Source organism: Saimiri boliviensis, chromosome 1 (genome assembly GCF_048565385.1).
Source record: "Saimiri boliviensis isolate mSaiBol1 chromosome 1, mSaiBol1.pri, whole genome shotgun sequence".
In the NCBI taxonomy this organism is placed as follows: Eukaryota; Metazoa; Chordata; class Mammalia; order Primates; family Cebidae; genus Saimiri; species Saimiri boliviensis.
Window position 1 is genome coordinate 141,628,440 of NC_133449.1, and position 17,372 is coordinate 141,645,811.

Consider the following 17,372-nt stretch of genomic DNA (forward strand, 5'->3'; position numbering starts at 1 on the left):
GGCACAGTGGCTCACACCTGTAATCCAAGCACTTTGGGAGGCCGAAGCGGGCAGATCACTTGAGGTCAGGAGTTTGAGACCAGCCTGGCCAACACATTGAAACCCCTTTCTACTAAAAAATACAAACAAATTAGCCCAGCATGGTGGCACATGCCTGTAATTCCAGCTACTTAGGAAGCTTAGGCAGGAAAATTGCTTGAACCTGGGAGGTAGAGGTTGCAGTAAGCCCAGACTGTGCCACTCCACTCCAGTCTGGGCAACAGGGCAACACTCCATCTCAAAAACAAAAACAAAAACAAAAACAAATTCATATAGAAGAAGAAACGGTCGGGCATGATGGTTCATGCCTGTAATCCCAGCACTTTGGGAGGCCAATGTGGTAGAATCACTTGAGCCCAGGAGTTGCAGACCAGTCTGGGCAACATAAAAACACCCCGTCTCAAAAAAGAAAAAAAAAAAAAAGACAACAACCTGTCTCCACAAAAACTAAAAAATTATCCAAGTGTGGTGGCATGTACCTGCGAACCCAGCTCCTAGGGAGGATGAGGCAGAAGAACTGCTTGAGCCCAGGTGGTCAAGGCTGCAGTGAACTATGACTGGCACTACTGCACCCAAGCCTGAGCAACAGAGCGAGACTTTGCCTCAAAAAAAAAAAAAAAAAAGGAAGAAGAAAAAAATAAAAGCAGGGTACTGACAGAACTTTTGACACCAGGAAACAGGTGCTATGTCCTCACCAAAGAAGTTTCCTCACATCTGCAGGATCAACATTTAATGTAAATAAAGTTAGAAGCATTATAAAATTTGTCAGCTCAGTACCTGTTGTTGATCATTTAAATAAATGTTCTGTTATAAACCAGACAGAAATGTATAATTTATGTAATTTTTGTGAATAATTTATGTAAACTTCTCTAACGAAAACTAAACCTTGAAAAGACAGTTTTACAGTGTTATCTTCAATATAAAAGATAACTTGCTGCAGGTGTTACATGCTGAAAGGCAAATATTTAGGTAATATTCCTGACCAAGAACCTTTTCCCTGTTTCCCCACAAAAAGCAATGAGATGAATTTATGTCATAGGAGCAAAAATGTATCAAATTTACCTGAGTTGTGGGGTCCTTGGACATATGTTTTTTCAAAATTTTTGAAGCCTTTTCAAATTCTTTGTTTTTGATACAAATAATGACAGCCTAAAAAGGAAGGGGGAAAAAACCTTTGTTTACTTTTATAATAACAAATGTAATCAGAATATCAAATATCAAAATAACCTTCTCTCACATTATATCAAATTCCTGTACTTAAAAACTAACCATTATTGTTCAAGGGTCGTGAACCACTGTAATCTGTCTCTTTCTGCTTGTAAGGTAGTTGCTTTTCAACAATACAATGGTTTTTGTTATATGGCTGATAGAGAAAAATCTGATCCCCTGGATTACAGACCATTTAGCCAATTTCAACAGGGCCCCCTGAGGAAAGGCAGAATGAACAACAGGAGTCATTCTAGGTCCCTGTAATTTCAGGTCCCCAGAACAACTGATTCTGTTCTTTTTGGATGCAAAAGATTTAAAGCGGGGTAAGGGAATAAGGAAGGGAAGATATACTGTGGCAGGGGGAAAAAGGGACTTGCTGAACACAGAATTCTGCTAGTTCCATTCCGGAAAGGCCTGAGGCCAGTTCTGTAGGAGAATGAAAAGACAAGCCTTCCACTGCCATAAACCCCAGCTGGCAACTTCAATTAAAGCACCTAGGTAACTACGGACAAACCCAGGCGTTCACAAGCAGCAAATAAAAAGGGCAAAGTTCCAGGTAAGATAGGAAGGTCTCATCAGCTACAGAGAGGAAGAGTTTTCCATAAAGAAACCTCAAGAGACTATACAGAGGAAAAAGAACAGTGAACATTTACAAGGAAGTTATACATAAACATTTTTTAAAATTAAAAAAGTCAACAAAAAATTGGGAGTATTTCAAGTTATATGATAGAATAAAGTAGCTACCTCAAATCCTGTCTCAAAGAGACACACAGGTTCTTTAAAAAGAACACCACACAAAAAAGTCAGGCTGGCTGAGTGTGGTAGCTTGTAACTGTCCAACTGTATTTCCAGCACTTTGGGAAGCTGAGGTGGAAAGATCGCTTGAGCTCAGGAGTTTGAGACCAGCATGAGGAACATAAAGAGACCCTATCTCTCAAAACAAAAACAAAAACAAAAAACCTATTGAGACATGTTGGTGTATGCCTGTGGTCCCAGCTACTTGGGAGACTAAGGGAGGAGGATCACTTGGGTCTGGGAGGTCGGGGCTGCAGTGAGCACTGATTGTACCACTGCACTCCAGCTTGGGAGAAACAGCGATATCCTGTCTCAAAACAAACAAACAAAAGAAAAATTGGTTCAAAGATATTTTCTTTTCTTTTTCTGAGATGGAGTTTTGCTCTTGTTGCCTAGGCTGGAGTATAATGGCACGATCTTGGCTCACCACAACCTCTGCCTCTTGGGGTTCAACTGATTCTCCTGCCTCAGCCTCCTGAGTTGCTGGGATTACAGGCAATGCCACCATGCCTGGCTAATTTTTATTTTTTCATTTTTAGTAGAGATGGGTTTTTGCCATGTTGGACTGGCTGGTCTCAACTCCCAACCTCAGGTCAGCCCGCCTTGGCCTACCAAAGTGCTGGGATTACAGGTGTGAGCCACCGTGCCTGGCTGGTTCATAGGTATTTTCAGTCTTCACAGGGAAGAACGTATAGAGACACAGATCAAGGGGAAGAATAGCAAGGAAATCCATTAAGTACTCATCTCTGGTGCTTCTATTCTCAGCATGCTGAGCACAGCCACACAGGGAAAAAGGCAACTGACATCAAATGTACTTCAATATTGAATACACAGGTACAACCGTTAAGTTCCTGCTGCCCAGGGAGGGTAAAAAGTCTTCATTTTACTCAGATGACCATATCCATTTATACATCACTTTCAGCAGAAAAACATAAACTATACTTACTTTCTTGGATATAAAGTTTTTACTTTTTAAATCATACAGGTCTTACTATGTTTTAAAATTCTATTTAACTTGCATACAACAACCTTTTTTAGGGCAACTGGTTTGGAATTTTAACACATGTAAAACCCTGTATCATCCATTACTATGAGGATCCAAAAACCTGCCTTGGCTGTCCTCTGTAGTCATACCTTACCCCCACTCCTAACCCTGGCACTGATCCCAGTGGCTCATAACTGTAATACCAGTGCTTTGGGAGACTGAGGCAGGAGGATCACTTGAGGCTAGGAGTTTGAAACCAGCCTGGGCAACATAGTGAAAATTCATCCCTACAAAAAAGTAGCCAGGCATGGTGGCGTGTGCCTATAGTCCTAGCTACTCAGGAGGCAGAGGTGGGAGGATCACCTAAGCCTAGGAGTTTGAGGGCGGCAGTGAGCTATGATTATGCCACTACACTCCAGCATGGGCAATAAAACAAGATTCTCTCTCCTTTAAAAAAAAAAAAGAAAGAAAAAAAAAGCTGTAAGTATGTAGGACTTTTTTCTTAAAGGATACAGCCTCGACCCTGGCTCCTTTCACTCTATAATGCCTTTAAGGTCCATCCATGTTCGTGTACTATCAATAATTTACTTTTTCTCTTGTTGTTGGGCAGTATTCCATTGCAAGGATGTACTACAGTTTATACATTCATCCACTGAAGGACATTTTAGATGTCTGCAATGTATGGTTATCAAAAAGAGATGCTAAAACATTCATGTACAGGTTTTGATATGAATAGAGCTTCTCACTTCTCTAAGGTAAACACCCAAGAATAGGACTATAGGGTCTTATGGAAAATGTGTTTATAAGAAATGGCCAAACTACTTTCTGGAGTAGCTGTACCATTGTGCATTTCCATCAGCAATGTATGAGAGTTCCAGTTGCTCCACAGCCTCACTAGTGCTTTTTAAAAACTGTGCTGGGTGTGGTGGATCATGCCTGGAATAGCAACACTTCAGGAGGTCAAGGTAGGAGTATCACTTGAGCCCAGGAGTTCAAACCCAGCCTGGGCAACATAGTGAGACCCCATCTCTATTTTAAAAACAGACAAAAATTGTACATACTTAGGTACAACATGATGTTCTGAAATACGTAACCAATACTTTTTATAGTATTTTTTATTAATTTTGTTTTTGAGACAGGATCTGTATCACCCAGGTTGAACTCAAACTCCTGGCCTCAAGCAATTCCACCTCGGGTGCCCAAGTAGCAGAGATTACAGGCATGTGCCATCACACCCCCATTAGTATTTTTTAAAGTTTAGCCATTCTAATTGGTATTTGAAGCTACTGTGGTTTTAATTTCTATTTCCTTAATGAGTAAATGATATTCAACATCTTTTCATGTAATTAGTTTTGCCATCTACAGTCTTTATGATGAGACTTTTGCCCATTTAAAACTAGGGTTATATAAACTTGCTTCTTTTGAGAGCTCTTAATATATACATCTTTGTCGGATGTAATTTGTGAATATTTTCTCCCAATCTGTAGGTTGCTTTTCCGTTCCTGAGTGTTTTTCTCAGAGCAAAAGTTTAAAATTTTGATTAAGTCCTATTTATCTATTTTTTATTTATGGATCATGTTTTTAAATTCTTATCTAAGAAATTTTGCCTAATTCCAGAACATAAAGATTCCTTCAGCCAGATGCGGTGGCTCACGCCTGTAATCCCAGTGCTTTGGGAGTCCAAGGCAAGAGGATCACAAGGTCAGGAGTTTGAGACCATCCTGGCTAACACAGTGAAACCCCGTCTCTACCAAAAATACAAAAAATTAGCCAGGCATGGTGGCACACACCTGTAGTCCCAGCTACTCAGGAGGCTGAGGCAGGAGAACTGCTTGAACCCAGGAGGTGGAGACTGCAGTGTCCCAAGATTGTACCATTGCGCTCTAGCCTTGGTGACAGAGTGAGACTCTGTCTCAAAAAAAAAAAAAGAAGGCCAGGCACGGTGGCTCAAGCCTGTAATCCCAGCACTTTGGGAGGCCGAGGCGGGTGGATCACAAGGTCGAGAGATCGAGACCATCCTGGTCAACATGGTGAAACCCCGTCTCTACTAAAAATACAAAAAAATTAGCTGGGCATGATGGCACGTGCCTGTAATCCCAGCTACTCAGGAGGCTGAGGCAGGAGAATTGCCTGAACCCGGGTGGCGGAGGTTGTGGTGAGCCGAGATCGCGCCATTGCACTCCAGCCTGGGTAACAAGAGTGAAACTCCGTCTCAAAAAAAAAAAAAAGAAAAGAAAAAAATTCCTTCATGTTTCCTGTAAGTTTTGTGGTTTCACATTTTACATTTAGATAATTTTGAGTAATTTTTGTATAAAATGTGAGCTTATGGTCAAAGTTCATTTCTGCATACGGACATTCAATTGTTTCAACATCATTTGTTAAAGACCATCCTTTTTGCATTGAATAGCCTTCACATCTTTGTCAAAAATCAATTAGTCATATTTGTGTGGGTCTGTTTCTAGATGTTCTCTTCTGTTTCACTAATTTCTATAGTCGTAAATACTGTAACTTTTTCATAATTCTTAAAATTGGGTAGTATGAGTCCTCCAGCTTTTCCTTTCATATAACTTTTTCTGGTTAATTCCTTCACCTTTCCATATAAATTTTAGAATCATCCAGTCTGTATTTACAAAAAAATCCTGCTGATGCCATATGGGGTGGTTCGAATCTGTAATCCTAGCACTTTGGAAGGTTGAGGTGGGAGCATCACTTGACCCGAGTTCAAGACCAGCCTGCAGAACATAAACACATAGGGAGACCCCATCTTTACCCCAAAAAAGAAGAAAAAAAAATTAGCCAAGCAAGGTAGCACATGCCTGTGGTCCCAGCTACTCAAGAGGATAAAGTAGGAAGACCACCTGAGCCCAGGAGGTCAAGTACATGAACCGTGAACATGCCACTGCATTCCAGCCTAGGTGACAGAGTGAGACCCTGTTTCATTTAAATAAAAAAAAAAGAGAGAGAGAGAGAGAAAGAGAGAAAGACAGATAAAGAAACAAAATCCTACTAGGCCAGGTGAGGTGCCTCATGCCTGTAATCCCAGCACTTTGGAAGGCCAAGGCAGGCAGATCGCCTGAGTTCTAGAGTTTGAGACCAGCCTGGGCAACATGGTGAAACCCCATCTCTACTAAAAACACAGAAACATTTAGCCAGGTGTGATGGCCTGCACCTGTAAACCCAGCTATTCAGGAGGATGAGGCATGAGAATCACCTGAACCTAGGAGGCAGCGACTGCAGCAAGCTGAGACTGTCCCACTGCACTCCAGCCTGAGCAACAGAGCAAGACTCCATCTCAGAAAACAAAAAACAAAAAAAAACCACCAGAAAATCCTGCTGAGATTGTGACTGGAATTCTGGAATTGTATTAACTCTAAAGATCAACTTGAGATTAAGTGACATCTTAATTTACATTGTGTCTTCCAATCCATGAACATGGTATGTCTTTCCATTTGGTCTTAATTTCTTCCGTCAGCATTTAACATTTTCCCACAAACAGTTCCTTCATGTTTTGCTAGATTTACACATATTTCTTTTTCTTTCCGTTTGGAACACATTGTAAATGGCATTGTTTTGGTAATTTCATTTAAATTATTCACTGCTAGTATATGGAAATATGATTTTTCTAACTTAAAAATGTTTTCATATGATGTATGACTGATTTTTGTGTTGATCTTGTACCTGCAACCTTGCTAAACTTACAGGAACTTTTTTTGGTATACTTCATGGGATTTCTACACAGTCCTGCCATCTGCCAAAAGAAATAATTTTATTACTTCCTCTCTGGTCTGTATGCTTTTCCCCCTTGCCTGATTGCAGTGGTTAGGTCTTCTAGTATGATGTTCAATAGAAGCGGTGAGCATTCCATTTTTTACCATTAAGAACGTTAGCTGTGGGCTTTTTGTAGACATCTTTTATCAGGTTGAGGAAGTTCCCTTTATTCCTAGTTTGCTGATTTTATAATGAACTAATGTTGAATTTTGTCAATTCCTGTATCAATTTATATGATCATATGGTTTTTCTCTTAATATGGTGGACTGCACTGATTTTCTTTCTTTTTTTTTTTTTTTTTTGAGACAAAGTCTAGCTTCTGTCACCCAGGCTGGAGTGCAGTGGCGCAATCTCAGCTCACTGCAACCTCCACCTCCAGAGTTCAAGTGCTTCTTCTGCCTCAGCCTCCTGAGTAGCTGGGATTACAAGCACCCGCCACCATACCCAGCTAATTTTTGTATTTTTAGTAGAGACAGGATTTCACTGTGTTGGCCAGGCTGGTCTCAAACTCCTAACTTCGTAATCCACCTGCCTTGGCCTCCCAAAGTGCTGGGATTACAAGTGTAACCCACCAAGCCTGGCCCACTGATTGATTTTCAAATACTGAATTGGCCTTGCATTCCTGGACTTTGGTTTCCCCACTCTATCAGACACTAACTGCATATGCATCCATGGCCAAGCAGCACGACAGAGACAGTGGAAGAAGGCAATGGAATTTGTTCCATGTTCTAGGGGTGAATGAACTTTGGTGAAAGCTCCTTTGGTAAAAGAAAGAGTTCTCTTCCTTCAGTATTAGATGCCTGCCCTGTTGCCACTGACATTGCTAGGCCACTGCTGCCACCATGGGTAGTACTGCCTGGGGGCCAGGGCAGGAAAGAAGGGGAAGAAAGGGAAAAACTGGGATTTCTTTTACCATTTCTGACCCTTAAGAGATCCTTCCTTGGCCGGGCGCAATGGCTCAAGCCTGTAATCCCAGCACTTTGGGAGGCTGAGGCGGGTGGATCACGAGGTCAAGAGATTGAGACCATCCTGGTCAACATGGTGAAACCCCACCTCTCCTAAAAATACAAAAAAATTAGCTGGGCATGGTGGCGCATGCCTGTAATCCCAGCTACTCAGGAGGCTGAGGCAGAAGAATTGCTGGAACCCAGGAGGCGGAGGTTGCAGTGAGCCAAGATCGCGCCATTGCACGCCAGCCGGGGTAACGAGCGAAACTCCATCTCAAAAAAAAAAAAAAGAAAAGAAAAGAAAAAAGAGATCCTTCCTTGCAGCCAGGTGCAGTGGTTCATGCCTGTAATCCCAGCACTTTGGGAGGCCAAGGTGAGTGGATCACGAGGTCAGGGGATCGAGACCATCCTGGGCAACATGGTGAAACCCTGTCTCTAGTAAAATACAAAACATTAGCTGGGCGTGGTGTTGCATACCTGTAATCCCAGATAATCGGAAGGCTGAGGCAGGGGAATCACTTAAACCCAGGAGGCAGAGGTTGCAGTAAGCTGAGATCGCGCCACTGCACTCCAGCCTGGCAACAGTCCAAGACTCCATCTCAAATAAAAGAGATCCTTCCTTGCTCCTCAGACCAGAAAGAGAAAACTCTCTTGGTGTCCTTTCTGTTCACATCTGGAGTGAACTTCCAAGTTTCAGATTGCCTTTGAATCTGGGCTAGGTGACACCAGAGAAGGAAAAAACAGTAAACTATTCATCACTGGTATGGTGGAACTTCAAATTCTAGTCTCCTTCCCTATGCCTATTTCCAGACAGAATCTTCAGATAGCTGCTCCATGCATTCTGCCGAAGAGTTATAATTACATTAAAAAGGAGAGACAGAAGAGAGTAGTTTACTCTATGTTCCCCCGAATTGGAACACATATCCTTCTATATATAATGTGTGAAACAAGAAAGGAAATATGAATGCTTTCAAACTGAAATGTAGAAGTCTGCTTCAAAGGTTGTGCTATGAGCTTATCTTTTAAAACTATGTATTAATTTCCTGTGGGGGAAAAAATTTAAAAAGATAAATCACTGCTTTTTCACTTGGCAGTTCTCAGAAATAAGTATAGTTTCTTTCTTTTTTTTTTTTTAGACAGAGTCTCACTCCATCACCAGGCACCAGGCTGGAGTGCAGTGGCGCCACCTCGGCTCACTACAAGCTCCGCCTCCCAGGTTCCAGCAATTCTCCTGCCTCAGCCTCCCGAGTAGCTGGGACTACAGGCACGCACCACCATACCCAGCTAATTTTTTTGTATTTTTAGGAGAGATGGGGTTTCACCATGTTGGCCAGGATGGTCTCGATCTCTTGACCTTGTGCTCCACTCACCTCGGCCTCCCAAAGTGCTGGGATTACAGGCCTGAGCCATCGCCCCCGGCCGTATTGTTTCTTTTCTTACGTATTTGTTAAGGTTTTTAGGGTACAAGCAGTATCAATGGTCTCTGGCTAAGTTAATAAAAGGGAAATTCCAAGCACAGATTTTCTTTTTTTTTTTGAGACAGAGTTTCACTCTTGTTACCCAGGCTGGAGTGCAATGGCGCAATCTCGGCTCACCGCAACCTCCACCTCCTGGGTTCAAACAATTCTCCTGCCTCAGCCTCCCGAGTAGCTGGGACTACAGGCGTGCGCCACCATGCCAAGCTAACTTTTGCATTTTTAGTAGAGATGGGGTTTCACCATGTTGACCAGGCTGGTTTCGAAATCCTGGCCTCAAGTGATCTGCCTACCTCAGCCTCCCAAAGTGCTGGGATTATAGGCGTGAGCCACTGAGCCTGGCCCCAAGCACAGATTTTCAAAATAGGTGAGGTAGGTTTGTTTGGAAGAAATGCCAGAAAGCACATGTATTAATAGAGGAGGAGAAGACAAAACTCACAGAACTGAAGACTAAAGAAGCAGATACAAAAGGAAGCAAAGTTGTTCTGGGAAGCAGCAATGTTTAAAAAGCCTCAACAAATATTTTTGTTTCAAAAAGTAAAGTTCTGAGAGTGTATCTGATAAAAAAAAGCACCACAAATGAGGTAAGGCCCCCAAAGAACATCAAGCTGCTGTTGCCAAAGGGGAGAATGCTGCCCAGTAAAAAGCAATAAATAAATCCATCGAGAATATGCACACGTTGCTATCCCTTGTTCTCCAAAGAAACCTAACTGATGACTCTCTCTCCTTTAGTTATGAAGAGAAAACAAATAGAGTTTTGATATGATTAACAGCTTACAGAAGCAGGTCTCAAACTTTTTGGTCTCAGGATTCTTTTATATTACTCTTAAAATGTTGATGAAGACCCCCAAAGAGCTTTCTGTTTATGTAGGTTATATCTGTTGATACTCACTATACTAGAAACAGAAAATTTTAAATATTTATTAATTCATTTAAAAAAAGCTCATTATAGGGTAACATAAAAACACCTTTATAAAAAATTATTGCATTTTCTAAGACAAAAGTTTAATGAGAAGGGTGGCATTGTTTTTCATTTTGTAAATCTCTTTACTATCTGGTTTAATATAGAAGAGTTGGATTCTCATAATTGCTTCTGTATTCAGTCTGTTGTGATGTGCTGTTCTGGTTGAGGTGGACTGTTTTTTGAGACAGTTTTGCTCTGCTGCCCAGGTTGGAGTGGTGTGATCTCAACTCACTGCAGTCTCCCTGCCTCCTGGGTTCAAGTGATTCTCATGCCTAAGCCTCCTGAGTAGCTGGGAATACAGGTGTGTGCCACCACAATGAAGTAATGTTTGTATTTTCAGTAGAGACAGGGTTTCATAATGTTGGCCAGGCTGGTCTCAAACTCCTGACCTCAAGTGATCCGCCCATCTCAGCCTCCTAAAGCGCTGAGATTACAGGCATGAGCCACCATGCCTGGCCCTTGGTTGAGGTATTTTTAAAAATCTGGATTTATACACATACGAAGCTGAAAATGGAGGAGTATTTTAATAGCATTTTTTAGAAAACTGGCAATTCCGGGCCGGGCGCGGTGGCTCAAGCCTGTAATCCCAGTACTTTGGGAGGCCAAGGCGGGTGGATCACGAGGTCGAGAGATCAAGACCATCCTGGTCAACAAGGTGAAACCCCGTCTCTACTAAAAATACAAAAAATTAGCTGGGCATGGTGGCGCGTGCCTGTAATCCCAGCTACTCAGGAGGCTGAGGCAGGAGAATTGCCTGAACCCAGGAGGCGGAGGTTGCGGTGAGCCGAGATCGCACCATTGCACTCCAGCCTGGGCAACAAGAGCGAAACTCCGTCTCCAAAAAAAAAAAAAAAAAGAAAAAAGAAAACTGGCAATTCCTCTTTGATTCTATACAAAACTTTAATAAGCAAACTTTTCTTAATCTATCACATTAAAATCCATCAGTCTATCTTATAGTTTAAATGCATCTTTCATCTACGGATGATTTTGTAACATCATGCATTGGTCATCTGGAAAACACTGGTTCACTGAGTTACGTAGGTCTTCAAATGTTGGCACATTCATTAAAAAAAAAAAAAATTCCATCACTGTTGAGGCTAAAAAAAAAAAAAGGAAAAAAAATGTATATAAATTTTTGAGACGGATTCTCACTCTGTCACCCAGGCTGGAGTGCAGTGGCGCCATCTCGGCTCAACTTTGCCTCCTAGGTTCAAGCTATTCTCCTGCCTCAGCCTCCTGAGTAGCTGGGATTACAGGCGCCGGCCACCACACCTGGCTAATTTTTTTTGTATCTTTAGTAGAGATGAGGTTTCACCACACTGGCCAAGCTAGTCTCGAACTCCTGACCTCAGGTGAGCCAACTGCTCTGCCTCCCAAAGTGCTGGGATTACAAGCATGAGCCACCATGCCCAGCCTAAAAATATTTTCTAAATGTCAACTGTTAATATTACCGATCTTCAGAAAAGACTAAGTATTGGGAAGCTATCAAGCACATGAATACAAGTTATCCAAAATTATATTTTTCCCTGGAAGGCTTAAATTTTATCATTGGCAACAAATACTGTCACTTGTTTTATGTAATGGTTTGCTTTACTCATTCTCAACAAAATGGCTGCCAAATACCCAAGTGTGAACAACTATGGTTTTTCAGTTGTTCTTTCAGGTAAAATAGTATTCCATAAAAAAAGCAGCTAGTTCAGCATGCAACTCTAACAACATCACAAGTGCTTTTCCTGGTAACCATCATGTTTTGGTATGCAGCTGAAACATTTTAGGTATACTTCCTCTTTTTTTTTTTTTCTGAGACAGGGTCTTACTGTGTTGTCCAGTTTCGAGTACAATGGTGTGTTATCAGCTTATGGCAACCTCCATCTCCCGGGCTTGGGCAATCCTTCTGCCACAGCCTCCCAAGTAGCTGGGACCACAGGTGTGCACCACCACACACAGCTAATTTTTTGTGTTTTTGTAGAGACAGGGTTTTACTATGTTACCAGGTTGGTCTGGAACTCCTAGGCTCAAGCGATCTGCTTGCATCAGCCTCCCAAAGTGATGTGATTGCAGGCATAAGCTACTGCACCTGGCCCATACTGAAAAGATGTTTACTCATGACTCTAGAGTTAATAAAATTCATAGTTTTTGCTGCTTTATCAAAGACATTCTTTCTTTTTTTTTTTAAATTTTACTTTTTTAATGGGAGTTCTGGGCTTTTAAACAATTGTTAATATTCTTAATTAAAATCAGCAGTTTTTAAAAAATTATGGCAGTCAAAAAATACAATACTGGTACAATTACTACCATCATGATCATACTGAGGAATCACTCATTTTACCCATGTCTGCTTTCGCACCATCAATGCGATTGCCAATGCATTGAAAAAGTCAAAGAATGTTTTGGTTTTGCTTATGAAAACAGTTTTGACCTTATGGCCTCCTTGAAAAGGTCCCGGAGACCTCCAGAGATCCCTAGACCATGCACTGAGAGTTCTAATTTAACAAATAACTTACTTAATAAACTTTATGCAAGATTTAATATACTTTTAAATAAATTGTTTTGGCACTTTACAAAGCTTAAATGCATCAAAAAGGCTCACTGAACCTAAGCGTCTCTGGGATTTTCCCAATGATTACCATTAATAGATTCTATAACTCTAAATGAGAAACCTTTAAAAAGTAAACTGGAGCCGGGCGCGGTGGCTCAAGCCTGTAATCCCAGCACTTTGGGAGTCTGAGGCAGGTGGATCACGAGGTCGAGAGATCGAGACCATCCTGGTCAACATGGTGAAACCCCGTCTCTACTAAAAATACAAAAAATTAGCTGGGCATGGTGGCACGTGCCTGTAATCCCAGCTACTCAGGAGGCTGAGGCAGGAGAATTGCCTGAACCCAGGAGGCGGAGGTTGTGGTGAGCCGAGATCGCGCCATTGCACTCCAGCCTGGGTAACAAGAGCGAAACTCCGTCTCAAAAAAAAAAAAAAAAAAAAAAAAAGTAAACTGAAGAGACAGATGAAATAATACAGTTTAATAACTAGGAGATCAAGGTAACCGTGGCTGCCAACCTCAAAGACAGTCCGCAATGCTCCTCACCTTTGGTGGAGTCCCATTCATACACTCTACCAGAGTGAATTTCGTTTCTATGACCAATAGCATATAGAGGAAGTGATAATGTGCCATTTTCAATATTACACTGTAAAAGAGTGAGGCTTTTGCCTGAGTTCTTGCTCTCTTGCATGACTTGCTGTAGAAGAAAGCTGCCATGCTGCAAGCAGCCCTATCTGTGCACAGGCCAGGAGCTGAAGTACCCAGCCAAGAGCCAGTAAGAAAGTGAGTCTTGTTAACAACTATGTGAATATGGAAGCAGTTGGGTCTTGAAATGACTGCAAGCCTAGCTGACAGCTTGACTGTAACCTTATGAGAAACCCTGACCCAGAACTACTCAGTTAAACCACTAACAGATTCCTGATCCTTGGAAACTGAGAGATAATATTAACTGTTTTGAGCTGCTTAGTCTTGGAGTAATTTGTTACACTTCAGTAACAATAAGCGTAAGGTAACTGGTGAAGACTGGAAAAGCAGAACAGAGTCAAAGTAAGAAAATGGCTGACTACTTTAAGAGAGCTTAGATTTTTCTAATGGACTTTTCCTAATGAACCACCCAAATAAGGAGATCTACGGGCTTAAATAATAATAAAATAATAAAAACGCAGCTGAAAGATGAAAGCCCACAAAGACTCTTCCAGAAGAGGGGCCAGACGGCACATCTACAGCCCTTGTGTTCTAAATGAGTTGCTACAAGCTGAGCATCCTAAATCTGAAAATCCAAAATCTGAAAGGCTCCAATGAGCACTTCCTTTGACCACCATGTTGGCACTCAGAAAGTTTCAGATTTGGGGGCATTTGGGATTTCAGATTTTTGGATGTGAATTATATTTGCTCAACCTAAATTTAATGCAAATATTCCAAAATTTGAAAAAAAAATCTGAAATCCAAAACGCTTCTGGTCCCAAGCATTTTGGATGAGGGATACTCAATCTGTACTTAACAGCAGTTAAATGAATTACTCTCAACTGGTATCCATTCAAAAGATCCTTAACTGTCCTTAAAGTAGGTATGACTTTCTCCTCCCTTGATAATGCCTGTTCTGGCATATGCCCCTCCAACCTAACCCTGATTTAGAAATGACTAATATCTAAAGCATTTTTTACAAGACCAAAAGTAGTGTCTGCCCAAGGTCCTTAATTGAATAAATAAAATATCTGCACCTCATGCACACTAGTTGTTTTTTAGTAGGGTACCCAAATACCTTATAGACAGCCAAGAGACAGAAGGTTTTCCTTGCTTAGTAAGGTTTTCTCTTTCTACCCAACCCCACTTTTGGGAGCCCATCTTTTTAGGGGTGCTCTTTTCATTTCTTTTTATTTTTTATTTTTTTATTTTTTTTTGAGACGGAGTTCCGCTCTTGTTACCCAGGCTGGAGTGCAATGGCGCGATCTTGGCTCACTGCAACCTCCGCCTCCTGGGTTCAGGCAATTCTCCTGCCTCAGCCTCCTGAGTAGCTGGGATTACAGGCACGCGTCACCATGCCCAGCTAATTTTTTTTTTGTATTTTTAGTAGAGACGGGGTTTCACCTTGTTGACCAGGATGGTCTCGATCTCTCAACCTCATGATCCACCCGCCTCGGCCTCCCAAAGTGCTGGGATTACAGACGTGAGCCACCACGCCCGGCCGCTCTTTTCATTTCTTAACCATTTCCCTATTTTCCACAACCAGGGCAATGCTAAGCTGATATTTTCCACCTTCTCCTCTGTATCTGCTTCAAATCCCTAGCCTTGGTTTTGGGGGAAGAAAAATCTTTTTCTAACTGGTTCCCACAGCCACTTCTGTGTTTTAAATTAAGATAAGTTCTACCCCTTGAAGCTACTTGAGCCACAACACAGTGACCATCCCAAATTCCTAGACACTCCACTAGCTTTTTTCTTGAATTCAAGAACACTGCCAGTGCCAGCCTTCTATCATTCTTCTACCATTACTATTTTGCTATCTGGCTCATTATCCCAGCACCTCTGATTCTAATCTATCTGCTCAAAAGAGATATTCTATAAGCCTCTCTTTCTGCAGACAGAAAGAACTCAAAGTCAGTACCACATTTCCCAAGGCTCCAGCTTATCTCCTTGGTTTAATATAAACAAGGGTGATCAAACTCTAGACCAGGGTTACTTAGAGCCCTTGCAGAGTGCTCCTGAATGGTGCAATAACCTCCAAATTGTCAGTGCTTCAATGCCAAGGCCACAAGAAAGACCACCCAAATTACAAAAACTGAGCACCTGCCATTACTTCTCAAGCCTGAGTAGAAAAGGTGGCATGTGAAGAGATAACATCTCTCGTGTGTGTGCGTGCGTGTGTGTATGTGTGTGTGCGTGTGTGTGCGTGTGCACGAGCTTTCTTGCTTACTCAATCTCTCCCCCCATTCCTGATTTCCTCTACCCCACACAGGAAAGAGTAAGTGCCGTATCTTCAAAGACTCCTGATTTCTGGTAAAAGAAAAAAGAAATAAAAATAGAGCCTTACAGCCTCCTTGACCAGTTTTCTACTGGATTCGACCACTGCTTCTGTCAGTGTAAATTCTGTTTTAATCATCTCCAGCACATTGATAGCTGATTCCAGTGGTGTGAGCTCAGCCTCCATATCAAAGGAACAGTCTAGGACAAAGCACAGTTTTCATTTTAAGCTCTTTTCTAAGAGCAGAAAAGTTATGTCCAAAAAATATATGTACTTATGGAAATGAAGCATGCAGATATAGTAAGATATGCATTTAATTTTTTGACATATTTGCTACAAGTTTACATACACAATAAGTGTCCAAATTCAAATCAATGAATTTAACATGACCATTTTTTAACACTTGTTCAAACAAGCAAAAAAATTATTTTTAAACACATGCATTTGCCTCTCAAATTCAAAATACACCCATCCTCCTCAGATAGAAGCGGCAAGAAACTGACAACAGCTAAACAGCTTTCAAGTTGAATTCAGAGAGGGAAAAATGTACTTCTACTCTGAAAAACACTCTACCATGGGGAAAAAGATGTCCATATGAACATAACTCACTTTAGATAGCAGCAAAGTTGGGTGAGCAATTAACAGGTGGGAGAATATTTTTAAAAACACAGAAAAGCAGCCAAGACAACATTAACCGGAAAAAACAAAAACCAGAAAACAGACCCACTGTAGAACAGAAACGACCACTCTGATGGAAACCCGCGGACTTTAACCTGGAATCCTCCAGTTCCGAATACAAGTTTGAAAACAAAACCCTACGCAAGTAAGCCCAGAGAAGAACACAAAAATAGCCATACCTAAATTTTCCCCTTCTTCAATGCGCGACAGACACTGCATAACCCGCAGCAACCGGGACACGGTATGCTCCTTTCCCAAGGGCCTGACAAGCAAAGCTGGGAAAGAAGACATCGTTGGCTGGGCGACCCCCTGTCCCGACCCCAGTACGACTGAGCCCCCTTCCCGGCGCTCCAACCCCCTTCCCCCGGCCGGGCCCTCACCCTGCATGATGTCCCGGATCTGTCTGAAGTCCCCGTACCGGCTACCCCGAAAGGCCCGCAGCGCCTCGTGGAAGTAGAACTTGAGCACCCAGCGATTGACTGCCTCTTCCAGCCGTGCCTCCCCCGCGCCGCGCTCCGCCGGGCCCCCCAGCCCCGGCTCGTGGCGCCCCCGCCGGGCCCGCCCGCTACTGCGGGACGCCCGCCGGCCCGCCGGCCGCCCGCTGCCGTCGCTGCTCCCGCCTCCTCCAGCCATCGCGTCCGACCGCCGCGCGCCCTCCCCGCCCTCCCGGCCGGGCCGCTTCCTCGGCTGTGACGCCGCCGGGTCACGCACTACGCCCGGGCCGGAAGCAGGGCCCGCCGTCCCGGCTCCCGCGGCCATGATAGGAACAGCGCTCAGAGCCGCCCGCGGGCTTCTGGGAGGGAAAGGACCGGAGGGCCCGGCCCCCTTATCGGATGCCGTAGTTCCCGTTGTGCCGGCCGCAATGCCTCCTGGGGCGTGAAGTCCATGCCACCCAGACCGATGAGCCTGGCAGGGTTTGCAGTCAACTTCGTTCTGAATTTACAGAAAACCGATGTTATGCTAGGGATACGGAACGATGTACTAAAGATTGAAAAACAGGCCGAGCGCGATTGAAA

General features: G+C 42.8%; 1 protein-coding gene across 3 annotated transcripts in view; it reads right to left on the bottom strand.

Annotated features, from left to right (window-relative positions):
- Positions 1-17,148, bottom strand: part of TERF2 (telomeric repeat binding factor 2) — a 39,513-nt gene extending 22,365 nt beyond the window's left edge. For 2 of the 3 annotated variants that reach the window (XM_039477647.2, XM_010350706.3), the window contains exons 1-4: positions 16,737-17,147; positions 16,536-16,631; positions 15,748-15,878; positions 1,102-1,188 (exon numbers count right to left, since the gene is read on the bottom strand). In XM_039477647.2, the coding sequence (XP_039333581.2) occupies positions 1,102-1,188; positions 15,748-15,878; positions 16,536-16,631; positions 16,737-17,115 (693 nt within the window). In that variant the 5' untranslated portion in view covers positions 17,116-17,147. Of the gene's footprint in view, positions 1-1,101; positions 1,189-15,747; positions 15,879-16,535; positions 16,632-16,736 lie in introns of all 3 variants that reach the window. The other variant, XM_039477648.2, reaches the window with a different exon arrangement.
- Positions 17,149-17,372: the final 224 nt, after the last annotated feature.